The sequence below is a fragment of the Diprion similis genome, chromosome 13 (assembly GCF_021155765.1).
Source record: "Diprion similis isolate iyDipSimi1 chromosome 13, iyDipSimi1.1, whole genome shotgun sequence".
Lineage (NCBI taxonomy): Eukaryota > Metazoa > Arthropoda > Insecta > Hymenoptera > Diprionidae > Diprion > Diprion similis.
This window is the reverse complement of record NC_060117.1, coordinates 383,279-397,118: the sequence shown is the minus strand read 5'-3', so window position 1 is coordinate 397,118 and position 13,840 is coordinate 383,279. Positions and strand designations below refer to the sequence as shown.

General features: G+C 44.8%; 1 protein-coding gene across 1 annotated transcript in view; it reads right to left on the bottom strand.

Moving 5' to 3' along the window:
* Positions 1–11,386: 11,386 nt before the first annotated feature.
* Positions 11,387–13,840, bottom strand: part of LOC124414030 (chromatin modification-related protein EAF1-like) — a 113,569-nt gene continuing 111,115 nt past the window's right edge. The window contains exon 2 of the mRNA XM_046894901.1: positions 11,387–13,054. Within this exon, the coding sequence (XP_046750857.1) occupies positions 11,793–13,054 (1,262 nt within the window). The 3' untranslated portion in view covers positions 11,387–11,792. The remainder of the gene's footprint in view (positions 13,055–13,840) is intronic.

Here is a 13,840-nt window from a genome sequence, read left to right as displayed (position 1 = left end):
TTCCGTATCCTCTCCGGCGGATTCGAAGCTGAGTGGTTTGCTCGAAAACGGGCTCGCCGCCGGTACAGACCTGACGGCGGTGGCAACCGCAAGGAGCTACCGGTTCAGGGTAAAACCTTTTTGCGGTTTCCTGCCGCGGCCTCTCGCCGGGATAATACTCCCGTGTGGGCTAACCCGCAGGGATTCCTGTAGTATGAAAATATTCCGTTTGCCCACGTGTTCGCGTCACAGCTGTTAAATGCACAATTGTAACGTATACGCACTTGTGCAAGCATCCTCTTCTATCACCCCTGATATTACACGTAAAATGTTATCAATCGCCAGAGCAACCCTAAAGGATATAATATTCCGTGCGAAATAAGAATCGTATATACGGTCCGTGATTATTACTACAGCTCGTAGGCTTTGACGTGTCTTGGGATTATTAGAGCGCGAGAGAGCAACGACGAGAAACGGTAATAGGGGAAGACGGGGAAGACCGAAGACACGTTCGTATGCCACAAAAGTCCGTGTCGGCGAGAGCTGTGAAAAAGGTTCAGTCGTAGGTGCGGTCGAATTATATAGGTTTGTTGTGACGTCGGAGCGTGCACAGCCTGGATTAAGTTGTACGTTGTCCTATTTTTATGATAATCACGGTTGGGAACTTATACGCGAGTAAAAAAACTGTAACAAGCTTGACTTTCTCTGAAATTCGGAATAAAGGACGTTGCGTAGGTATATTAAATTGTTTCATACACTTCGGTCGTGTATTGCGTGTGGTAATGCCTGAGTGTAGCGCTAAAAAAAAAGCTCGCTTTGTGTGCGGCCACTCCTCTCCGCGCCGGTTCGAACTTTGCATCTACTGGCTCTCCCAGCGGTCTTGATCTTCTTGCATAACTTTCAAACACCGGGTGCCCCTGCGGAGAACTCGCTTTCTAGAATGAGAAGCCCTTCCGTAAGCAGCGGTGTTGCTCCGCGCAGGCTAGCTAAATTCCACGGGTGCTCCTCCTGCTGCACTAGGCATCGGCCCTTCTCGAGATAGGTTCCTTTCAAAGGGATTCCGAACAGTTCTCGACAATCTCTGACGCGGGACTCGGCCAAATTCTAACCTGCGAGATGCTCTTCGTCGACGTCCTCTAATCTTGTTCCACAACCCAGTGTCGCGTTTCAGCCCACCGCAACGGTTCGCTTCACTCCTCGATCTGAATATCCGTACGTCTCGAACTGTAGACATCATTCTGATGCTGTATTAAATGATAATCAAACTTCTTTCCGAACCGGAACTGCAGAATGGATGAAAGTTGACGCGGCGAAGGAAGAAGGAAATTTCTTTGAAAATCCAAACCCGCTTGTAACTTGAATGATTTTCCTCGTCTCGTTCCGCGCAAAATCGTCAGTGGCCACGTAGTCCCTCTCTCGAACTTTTCCTGCTCGCGCGGTTGACAATGGGGAGGAATATCTATACGTGCGGACGAAAGGCGTGCAAACGGAATTTCAAATAACCTCAACGGGGATGAAGCGTAAATTACGTTGATAGGTAGGTACATACATGTATAGATATAGGTATGTATATACAGTATGTGTGGGATATATTTTTACCCGGCCAAAGTCCCAACCGCCTCGTGAGATCTGCGGCATTTCCTCGTCTGCGTATACATGAGTGACGTACACATAATAAGAGGACATAAGCAGCAGAAGGAGCACAATGGTGTTTAGGCCGAATCCCCGTTGGTAGGATATAAATGTGTGTATGCGCGCGCGCGCGCGTGTGTGTGTTTGTGTGTGTGTGTGTAGGTACATACATAGTTGGTTGGCGTAGCATTTATGTATGTACATACACGTCGAACCGAATCGAGGAATATCTATATGTGTACCTCTCGCATATCGCGGAACGTCAATCATCGATTCGAATCAGGAAGCTCGACGCGTTGGCCATCGCCGCGTGATACATACGTATAGTATATGTACATACATTACAGGTAGGTTGGTACCTACGTCCTCATTCGTCCGTAAGTGCGCATGACGGCGGGCCTCGCACGTGGGCTGCAGAGTCGTATAGAAATTTATAGTCTAGCTATATCGACGACGAAATTGCAGAGTAATTCTTGGCGTGCATGCAAAAGTAACGCACGGCGAGATATCTGGGAATGTATATTATACGTTTAGGTGCGCGAAGTTCTTATATAGAAGAGAATATGGATCGTATAGGTATAGGCGACGCGGCGGCGAGTAAAGACGAATTTTATACCTCTCGTCTATATGATGTGCCTATATACTATAGGTATGGTTGGTACGAATAGAAATTAGCTTAGAAACACTATTAATATCCGTAGTGTGACATTTCCGACGACTGCCTGCTGGTACTGCTGCTGTTGCTCGTCTGGTTTAAAAACCAACACTCTATATGTATACTATATAGGTATATTGTGTAAAAATCTCCGCGGGTCGTTAGAGCTTGGCACGAACACAGCCGCGCTCGCGTCGTTCACGTCGATCAAAGATAACGATGACCAAAGTCGACCTCCGAGATAACGAGCAGATGGCGGTGGATATCCGTGAGCGCCTTTTCTCCTCTCTCCTTCACTCCGTTTTCCGCTTTAACGTTTTACGAAATATGTTTTGACTCGGATCCGCTAACATGCGTACGTTACCTATGTATAATATGTGACACGTGTATATCCGTACACGAGTAACACACGCACACACACACACGCACGCACGCACGCACGCACGCGCGCGGTGTCATCGTTCGCAAAAGAAGATATTTGATGGATTTCAAATGGCTCAATCGGAAGCTGAGTGCAGCAGTTATATATGTATGTGTATAGGTATAGGTACCCGAAACGCACCCTTTTGCCCGTCCTCCCCTCATTCGAGAACCTGCTTGTGATATCGGAGTCTGCCACCCGTTCGCTCGGAATCTCTCCTTACAGGCGCACGATGACGAGCTGTTGCGATGCCGTAACGAAATATCTCGCGATAAAAGCGGGGTTCGTGTTACCCAGTTTCGCGATGTGCGCACGTACCTACCTTGAGTTGACGAGGTCGGCCGCGTGCTTCAAAATGCGGTGGTTCGGTAGTTTCCATTCCATCCGTACCTACCTATACGTGTACAATAAATACCGGTGTATACAAGGAGCGCGGCAACGTTCCAGAAGGGTTGCCATCGAGTTTCTATCTCAATAAAGACGGAATGTGATGAACGCTATACTCGGCACCGTTCGGCTTTTTGTGCATCGACCATGCCTTGCGAGAAGGATTGTTAGCCCGCGCCAGTAGTACGATGCCAGCTGAATATACGCCTCGTAAAAATACCTCGCGTAGTTTACCCACTTTTCGTCGGTTATACCGAGTGTCCCGCTTATCCGTAAGATCTCGAAACGTATACGAGTCACGCCGACGCCGGAGTGTTGTTCGTGAGAATTTCGCCGGGAAGCCGCAGCCGCGGTCCGGCCCATTTAACGTCTTTCTCTGGAGCCTTGACGTCGGTAATTGCTCGCAGAATTTCCGAGCTATGGTAGTTAGTTTCACTACTCCAGACTTCGCGACGCTGCCGCGGTGTGCACGAAGCTTAAGAAAGTCCTCGCGGATGCTGGTCCTCGTCTTCGCGGTGCAGGCGGTCCTTCCTGTCTGCCTGCTTTCTTGTCCGTAGCGACAGGGTGGTGGGTGTTGGGTGGCACGGTGCGCCGAGGAACACGCAAACCCTATTAGAGACGCCGTCTGGGAACCACTTGGCTCTCTCCGGGTCGGAGAGACCGGCTGATGCACTCCTCTCCCCCCTCCCCCGGCTCTCTTCCTCTCTCTGACTCCCCACAGAAAAACGGCAGCTCGACGAAAAAGTAGGGAGGGGGTCCTCGGAAGACTTGGTCACAATATTAATTCTCTTTCGAGGAAGATTCGTTGCCCGTAATGTGCGTTATAACGCTGCAGGTATTATTATAGATATAGCAGTATAAAGTTTACACGTTATACGACGTTACACGAGGAGACGAAACAAAAAGGCAATCCCGTAGCGTGCCACGATTTTGATAAACGCCGTGGTCATGTCATTTCTGAGAGCGTTGCGAAATCCACTATTAACGTTGCACTTGTTACTGCATTGGAAAATTCTTAGGAAAGTATTCATTCCGATAGTGCGACTCGTCGTGGCTCGTTTCCCATTTTTTCTATACCCATCTTATACCTTATACGTAGTCATTTCCGTACATACATGCAGCCTAAAACGCCGGGAGATTTTCACATCTGGTCGTATTTCATCGAGCTAAAAGAGGTCGGGCATTAGTATGGATTAAAGATTTCCAATTTCCGTGCTCCGGTTATAAGCGCCGGATTTTATTACTATACCTGTGTTCACTTGCCACCCTCTCGAGACCCCGGTCTCGCAGACTGCTTCAGCGGCGAATGCACGATCCAGCCCACGTCATCCTCTCGACCGTGTTTTTTACCCAGCTCGCATCAGCAACCCTGCATCGAACCTCTGGAAATTTTCGTTTATCAAGAAGTTTCAAGTGCCGCCGTTCGTACACACTGTGCACACAGCAAAGCGGTTGTGGAGAAAGTTGAAAACATATCATAATGCAATAATGACATCGTACGAGTCTCACTTTGTCCCACCTGGTATTGCGAATGAAGAGCCACACTGCCAATCAGTAATTGGCCACGAGGGAAGAGTATCCCCCGCCTCTCCGCCGCGCGCCGTCTGCATCGACGATAGAGGAAAAGTTTCTACTCGTTCCTATTTTCATCTCTGGTCCTTGCCTCGCTTGGCCCGCTTCGTTTTGCTTCACTCTAACCGATCCTCGCAGGGTCGCCCGACGCGACGCCAACCGCCTTCCTCGATCGATACCTTAACCTCCGCCGTTATACCTAACCTCGGGTTAAGAGGACTTTCGGGAGTTTCAAGGATATATGTATGCCTACATGTACAAAGGTATAGACATGCGTATATGTATGCGTGATATCCCACTGTAATATAGGTAGGTGGTATACACATGCCTTTCGGGGAGAATCAGTCGTCGACCATCGACCACCATCGTTTGCGACTGATCTTTGTGCCTGCACACTCTCGATTCCCTCGTGTGCACGGCATGTATGTATGCATGCATGTATGAATGTATAATGTAATGGTACATATACGTACCTGCGCGGAAGGCCTCTCCACCCCCGGCCGCTTGTCCCTCACCCCTGTTTGACAGATCGGGTATTTGGCGCTGACTCGTATTTGAGTAATCATTTGCTTCATTGTAACGCCCAACGCGCCGTTTACGCAGCAACGGCACGAAATTGTCGCACGCTCTTTCGGAAAAGAATATCAAGTATCTAAGACTTGTTGAAAAATAGTCGAAGGGATTGGCTTGGAAGAGCGTAGTGGGAGGGTTTTAAATAAATGTAGACGACCACCAACGATTCGTGTAATTTAATGGAATCTTTACTTTTTGCCCGATTCATTAGGCCAGTCTATGGTAATTGTGATTACGCGTGTATAACGGTGGTGATATTATTGGATGTCTCTTTTTACTTCCACATTTTTCTCTCTTCTACCTCTTCGCTTTGCACCGGACAATTTATATCTTTGTATAATATACCGTGTCACAATTATATGTAATAATATGTATAATAATAATTGGTATATATAACGTCGAAATTCCTTCCATTTTATACCGCGCAACTAAACAATAATATAGATACAGTAACGATCTAATTTGTAACAATATAATATATAATAGTTAACTAATTATGTACCTATACGTAATAGATATTTCTCAAACATACGACGTACGGTGTGATGATATTACATGATATACAAAGAATTATCGCACAGTGACATCATCGCTTCATACAACAACAACAACAACAATGGAAGTGATAATAATAATAGTAATGATAATGATGATGATGATGACGATGATAATGATGATGATGATGATGATGACAATAATTTAACCAACCAAAAATCGTACCGCGCAGTTTTAGACATTTCTTGATCTCCGTTCGTTTTATTTTTGTAAATAGTATATTTTATTTTTCTTTTCTTTCTTTTTTTTTGTCTTTTTGTTTTTGGCATTAGATAAACATCGACGCATAATACCCTATCTCGGTATTATTTTACAATTGCAGTTAGTTACACAGGGTAATGTCTGTAGAGTAGTGTTTTCGTTCACCTAGCTACATGTGTGTGTATGTGCGTTTGTATGTACGTATGTATGTATGTATGTATGTATGTATGCATGTATATGCATATCTGGTATTTATGATAGTATATATAATACGTATTTATAGCGACGCGTACATGCATGATAGAACTGTCTATTACAGGGTATACCTATTAATAATATCGATAATATCGCATTACTATACGTTTACTAGGTTGGCAGGGCGGGTGGCAGGGTTCCGACTCGGCGCTCTGTGTTCCAATTGGCTTTTTGTCGCCTACGCATTTTGCAGCACATGCGCGGTTACAATATATAGTTCCACCTTTGACGTATTGCACACATATACGTACGACGAACGACACTCGTTGTGTGTCGCGTCCGTGTTACGTTCGTCCGTATTGCTATACATGTGTACGCGTTCAGGTATACCTACGGTCTATACGTGTGAGAAAGGTACATGCATGCGTCGTGTCAGGGACTGTGGAATCGAGTATTAGCCGTCGCAACTTTCATTCATCATTTACAGTTACGAGAGAGAATTGCCAATCAGCAATTTATGTATATAGTAGCCTTGTAAAAATATCAAGAGGCGACACACGAGCTTCGAGGTTTATCGAGTGTATGTGTGGCTGTGTGTGTGTGTGTGTGTATGTGTGACTCGAGCCTGGTACAAAAAGTTGACTGGCAAAAAGACCGTTTTATCAATTATTATCAATTATCATCTATTAGCCTCGATGGAGAATTAAAGGATTAATTTAAAAAAAAAATATATATATGTATATATTATATATATTGTATATTAATTTGCGGTGAAATTATGCTTTACAATGTCTTCTTTTTCTTTCTTTTCTGAATTTTCTTTATTCGATATAGTATTATCATGATAGTTTTATTAAATTTATAGGTATTGTATATTAATAATAATAGTCATTATTATTATGCATATTTTTCTAATTTCCAGTCGATTGGAACGCAGATGAACAAAATCACTCGCACTCACGCTAAATAGGGATTTTTAAAGCTTTTGTCGTTAGAATATAAAGGTTTGTCAGCCTAACTTCTTTTCATTATATAATAGTTACTGAATCAACTCGGTTTATACGATTTCCGTTTCATTTCGATTCTCCTTTTTCTTTACTTCTTATATTTTCCTTCAGTGCGTCTCGTATTTTTTAAATCTTTTTACATACATCATCTGCAATTACTCTTTGTTTGCATTTCTAATTCTGTAATTTTTCGCTGCTTCTCTTCTCTCGCCGTCGAGTGTCAAATATCATAATACTTTTTCGATCCTTCCTTCCTTTCTTTCATTTCGTTACTATACCCGCAGCTGGCGATTCATGATAAACTGCTTATTAGAAACAACGAACGTCTTACCACGGATATATAGATATTTCTGTACGGTATACGCGTATGAGTTATACTATAGATTTTCATCCAAGAGAATACTAGTATGTATAGATCTACCTACTATTTGTGTTACATGTATGCAATATGACCTGATTCAAAGGCTAGTAGAGTAGGATTACACTCGATTTGAGGTTGCACAATCGTGTGGTGCAGTATGCTATAATAACGAGCTGCACGGCATATCTTTGCGCGTGTGTCGGATGTGAGTGGTAGGTAGGTGGTGTTATCGGGAAAAAATTAGAGAATCAGCATATATATAAGGAAATTTCTTTTTTTTTTCTTTCTCTTGTTACCGTGAAAATATCGTTCAAGGTGATGAAAAACAAATTCTCCCGATCGCCTCTTTGCGATCTTTGATTTCCCATCTTATTCTTTTCTGATTTATATATATATATAGGACGGGGGTATCTTGCAACGAAACGAAATGCGAAACAGGAAAGGCGAAAGACGAAAAGACGAAATACACGACCGGTGAAACGTGATACGTGAAACTTTGAAGGGGGGTTATGGAACCAAAGAGAGTCACGCGAACATTCACGCACACGTAGGTACGTCATATACACACGTGTGTGTACACACACACACACACACACGCGTATATATAGATACATACATGTATAGTAGAGAGAATCCCCTTCGCTTTCAAGATAAGCTTTTCGCTGCCTCGAGCCATACCTGTCCCTCGTCTTTTTAAAACCTTTCATTAACATCCCACTCATTCTCGCTACCTCAATCTTTCCCTACGATCTCTCGTATGTCAGTACCTACGTCCTTACCGCATATCCTATATGTATAGGTAATGCGATAGGATATACACAGCCTGTATTCGCGCTACGCCACCTTACAATGCAACACCGCGTTATAAAATGCGTTGTATATGTACAAGTATCCAACACACCTGTGCACTGTGTAGGTACGTAGGTATGGTTGGTGCATCACGTAGTATAAATGCACTCGTACCAGATCTGCGTCACGCGTGTGTAGGAGAATAAGATGGGGAGGGGTCGTGTAGTGCGGGAAAATCGGTGGTGTGCACGACGCAGCTTCGTATAATCGTCGTCGCCTTGTACCTGTTCACGGTTTATCTGTTTATGTTAGATGCAACATCCCTCTCTCAGGGTATAACTATGCGCATCACGGTTATTGACGTACGAGACTAAAAAGGAGATGTTTACAATTTCGTAATACATATAATTACAATTGTCGATATACATATGTAGTCTATATACATAGTGATAGTTGGTTTGTTCAATTGTTGCAGGGGATCATCTCTTATCCTTCCTTCTTTTTTTCTTCTTCTCCAATTGAATTCTTTTTAATCGTCAGTTTTATCGTATATATGGTATATGAAGCGTATTTCGTTTATACATTCTTTATTTTAATATTTACTTACTTATATCATTATTATTAATTCTCTTAAATAATCGATCGCAAAAACATCGCGTATATTACATCTAGATTATACGTGTATATATATATACGTATATATATATGTGTATATATATATATATATATATACATATTTTTTTTTGTTTGTTTTCTCACTTTTTGAATTATTATGCATTATTTGGTTGACTATCGTACGTACATACATGTATTTGCATAGCAGTATCTACATGTCATATCTCTCTAATAGAATTTACATCTTAGCCTTTGCAAGCTTTGACTCGGAATTTGTTAAGACTGTACACCCTACATTATTCTCGTTATACGTATCTTACATGCCGAAGTGACAGTGCCGTATTAACTCATTAGCCGCGCAGTTGGAAATTTGTATATCATATCCGATACCGGCTGACGTATACCTTATACCTATGTATAATAAGAGGATAATCGGCAGATGTTTAATTTCCTCCTCCACCTCGTAAACCGGGATCTGCACTCCTACGGTATAGACAGGAACTATATATTATCTTTCCTCAGTCGCGTATGCATATTTACACTCATAGGTATATCCCTATAATATCTATCGGTACCTATAATATGGCTACCCTAACCCTAACCCTAACCCAGCCGCCTGACATTGGTAGGTAATGGCGGTTCGCAAAATGTCCTCGCCGTACTGTGGCGCTGGCTATCGTGCGCCAGGCGTACATCAGCACCAAGAGCGCACCACCACGGATCAGCTGATCGGAGCGATCGTAATATACAGATCAGTGGATCGCTGTATTACGAGCCGAAGGCTGTCTAGTTTTGTTTTATCCTATCCCTACGCCATGCCTATTGTACAGGTATTCGCGTTACAAAGTTGAATACAGGAATGTACGGTTGCACAATTGTCTGCCGCCAATCAGCAATTCGTATCGATCGTATCGGATCTCGCACGTGCAACTTTTACGGAACAACGAATCGTAACGTACAATTCTTTGATTACTCTTGACCGCTACTGCATCCTCGCGAAACGGCAGCGGTGTTATCCCCTTTGTACAATATACATATACGTTCGGCGGTGTGCAGGGCTGTTGTGGATCGGCATCAGAGCCGGTCAGCTAATGTCTGAGAATCAGCTAAAGCTGGGGCATCCGTCAAAGTCACTCTCTTTGAATGGAGCGTAGGTACCGTGTAAAAATGCGTGGAGCCAAGGAGGAAAGCGGCAGGCAGCCATGCAGTGTTGGCATTTCGAACGACGATATCCGTCGTTAACCTATATACATATACGTGCAAGAGATGTCTGGCTGTACGGGTATACGTTGACGAATATCGTCGCGTCTGTATACATACCTGTAGCCGTGAGTAGGTATACACTGCCATTATCGATTTATCTATTTTTGTTCGAGATTCCGAATCGCTTGTTGTAACGAGAACGATGGGCAACGGGATTCGAATTGTTGTAACTCTTGTGCGGAAAAATGAAGTGAGGTTTGCCATACGCTTTCATCGAGTTTCTTACTTAATTACCGCCAGGTACCTACGCGAGTTGGTCAAGTGTACGAGGAAAAGTTTGAAGCTTCCGGCGAAACGTTTAGCTAGATTCTCTGACGATAGCCCCGGTTTGTAGCTATACCTAGTACAGTAGCGAGTATATATATTGTGTAAGTAAATACGTCTGTACGAATACGATGTTTGGCCTAATACTTGGGTGGGTATGTACGCAATTTATACAACGATATAGGTATGTTGATTAAACTACACACAGTATAGGTACGTAGACGATGGTATTTTCGCTCTCGACGATACAACCTGTAATACATGATATCGATATACCTATACGCTACGTACGGTCCTATAAAATATAATCAGATACGAATAGTTTGACTATTCGCGAAGAGTAATGAGGAGTAATAGTCTGATGATAATTATATGTTCATATTTTATATCTTTCGTTCATGTCGTACGCGTGGGGGGGATACTACTATAGGGATAGGTAAATAGGAATCTTGCGACACACACACACACACACACACACACACACACACACACACACACACACACACACACACACACACACACGCGCGCGCGCGCGCGCTCACGTGCATTGTACACGTCTGGTTATATAGATTAGGGTTATTCTAGCTAATACTGGTTGGGTTGGCAATTTAGCTTGCGTTAACGACGAAGAAACATTGAATAATACATTGGGGCGAGGATCGAGAGTTCCCTGTGTATGTACGCGTAGGGCCATCCGAGTCAAATAGAAGCGAACGAATCACGGCCATACCCGTGCCCACGGTCCGTCCGATTAAACATTGATTCGAGAACAATACCTACGCTCCGAGATTTATTCGCGGCGGTTACGCGGCGAGTCGTCGATCTGATCGTAAGAAGTTGAATACCACTACCACCGCCACTGTCACCACCACCTTCTCCTGCTTCTTGTCTCGAGTGTGTGTGTAGTTTTTTCCTCATCTCCTTGTAACAAATATGATGCATTGCACGGAGGTCCAACGTACGTTGACACGAAGCGTTGCATGCACGAAAAGGTAGGTAATGATATCATTTTCTTAGCTTGTGGCTTCGTCGGGGAGAAAGAAGAAGCCTAGCGAGTCGTCGGCTCTCACGCGGGCATAGTTTCGTCTCCGGATGATGAGGTTAAGAAAACGAAGAAGAAGAAGAAGATTTTTGCGGTCGGGAAATAAGATTCCGTAGCCTCGGTCGTTGACTAACAATAACAAGAATGATGATAACGATAATAGTAATAATAATGATAATGCTATTATAAATAGTAAAAATAATCGGAAAGTGCATCGATACAAGGAGTTGGCAACGCGTGTCGTCAGGGGGTGATGAATGAATGATTTAACAGACCATATGCTACACGTTCTGAAAAAGTCTGTGCAGCTGGCTCGACGAGCTTATCGTAGTTTCGTGCTGCGGGTAGTACCAGCTTCCACCTCCTTGGCTCTGATTCTGGGAATAGGTTCTTCGCGACGTACAGGATACACAGGCGCACCCCTTGCCACCTTGACACCATTCCGTACACGTGACGTTGCTACTAGGGGCTGCTAAGTAATTGCCGAGTAACCAGTTCTCCGCGTTCGACACTGACATGCTTTGGTAATGCTGCTGCTGCTGCTGCTGCTGCTGTTGTTGTTGCTGTTGCTGTTGCTGTTGCTGTTGCTGTTGCTGTTGCTGTTGCTGTTGCTGTTGCTGTTGCTGGGAATGCGACAACTGTGACAGGCTATGAGAGATTTGATTCAAATTTCCCGAGTTTTGTATTGCGTTTGTTTGCTGCTGCTGCTGCTGTTGATGTTGATGATGATGATGATGATGGTGAGTCTGTTTTTGAGATACCGTTGAATGACTCAGGCTACTCTGGTGACACCGGGGCGTAGCGGCGGAGAGCGTTATTCCTTGATGATGAGTTTTCTGTAGGCCAGATATACCACCGGATGTATATCCCATCTGTGCAGAGGCTGCAGTTGGCTGCTGCTGCCGTCCGTGTGAGAGTTGGTTCTTTTGATTCGAGACATTCGCTTGCAACGAACGATTGGTCGACGAAGAATCGTACGCCGTGTACGAATTGCCGATTTGATGATTTTGGAGCAACGAGTTTTGTTGCAACGATGTTGCGGAGGACGAGGAGGAGGTGGAGGAGGAGGCCGAGGCTGAGGCTGAGGAGGCAGCGGCGGCGGCAGCGGCAGCGGCCAGGGAATGAAGGACGGGGTGTTGCGCGGCGGAAGCGGCGGTGACGAGAGGATGCTGCTGCCCGGATTGTCTCCTTTTGCTCGCCGCGCTCCCGCTCCACCGCCTGGACGTCGTCCCGTTGGTATTCGCCCCGTTTGCGTGCTCCGGCAGACCCGCAGGCTCCCGGGCTCGCGTCCGGGTCGGCGCTGCCGGTGCCTGTTGCGGGGTTGGCTGGGCCGCAACTGCCCAGGGCTGCAGCCGCGCGTACGGATGGGGCTGGGGACGACAGCCTCTGCAGGATACAGCCGCTATTCCCACCGCGGGCTGTCGGTGATGGCCCAGGACCCCTGACTGGTGCTGTTGATGATGCTGCTGCTGCTGCTGCTGATGCTGCTGCCGTGCCTTCATCTCCAGGAGCGAGACTGCGCTGCCCGGCACCGCGAGGAGTTCTGAAATCATGCGTAATACGGAAATGTCTCAGTCTTTGACCGTATAAAGTGTAACAGCGGTGACTATACTTATACACGGGTAATAGACAAATTCCTTCAATAATACAATTCTGACAAACATCGATTGGTTTTTTCTCTCTAGATTTGCGTTACCTATGGATTAACTCGTTGATTCGCAGTTTGTTTAGGTATTTGTCATATAGACAGGAGTCCCCCGTCTGCGGGTACGAAATTCGTGATAAAGTATTTTAGCGTGTAAAAAGAAATAGAAATACACGTGCGCCGAGAAATCGATGACAACGAAATAAGGAAATAACAAATTACGAAATTTATGTAAGCTACGTGCCTGGCGTGCCATTAATCGTGGCTGTTTTTCCATCCCTACTTTGTTCCACTTCCACGTATAAGTTACACCACATATATCCATTCGTACAAACCGTTCGTCGGCTTGCACCCATGCGGCGTTAAACGCTGGGTTTATTTCGGGGGAAACTCAAGAGTGCCGCAGCTCTGTACGCCGGATCTTCAAACACCCTCTATAGGGGTTGCGATTTGTTAAGCTATTCAGACGTACCTACGTGTAGGTTAATTTATACACGTGTGACGTTTTGCGTGTGTATCCCTATACGAGTATATAATATAAGGCGACGAGCTCAATGCGTCCGTGTCACTGGGTGAGGATGAGGGGGAAAAATGGAAAAAAAGAGGAATGGTTACGCGGAGATGATGTGACCCTGGACTATATCTAGGGAAATAAAAGTATAGAAGGAATTGAGTGCCCTGGCG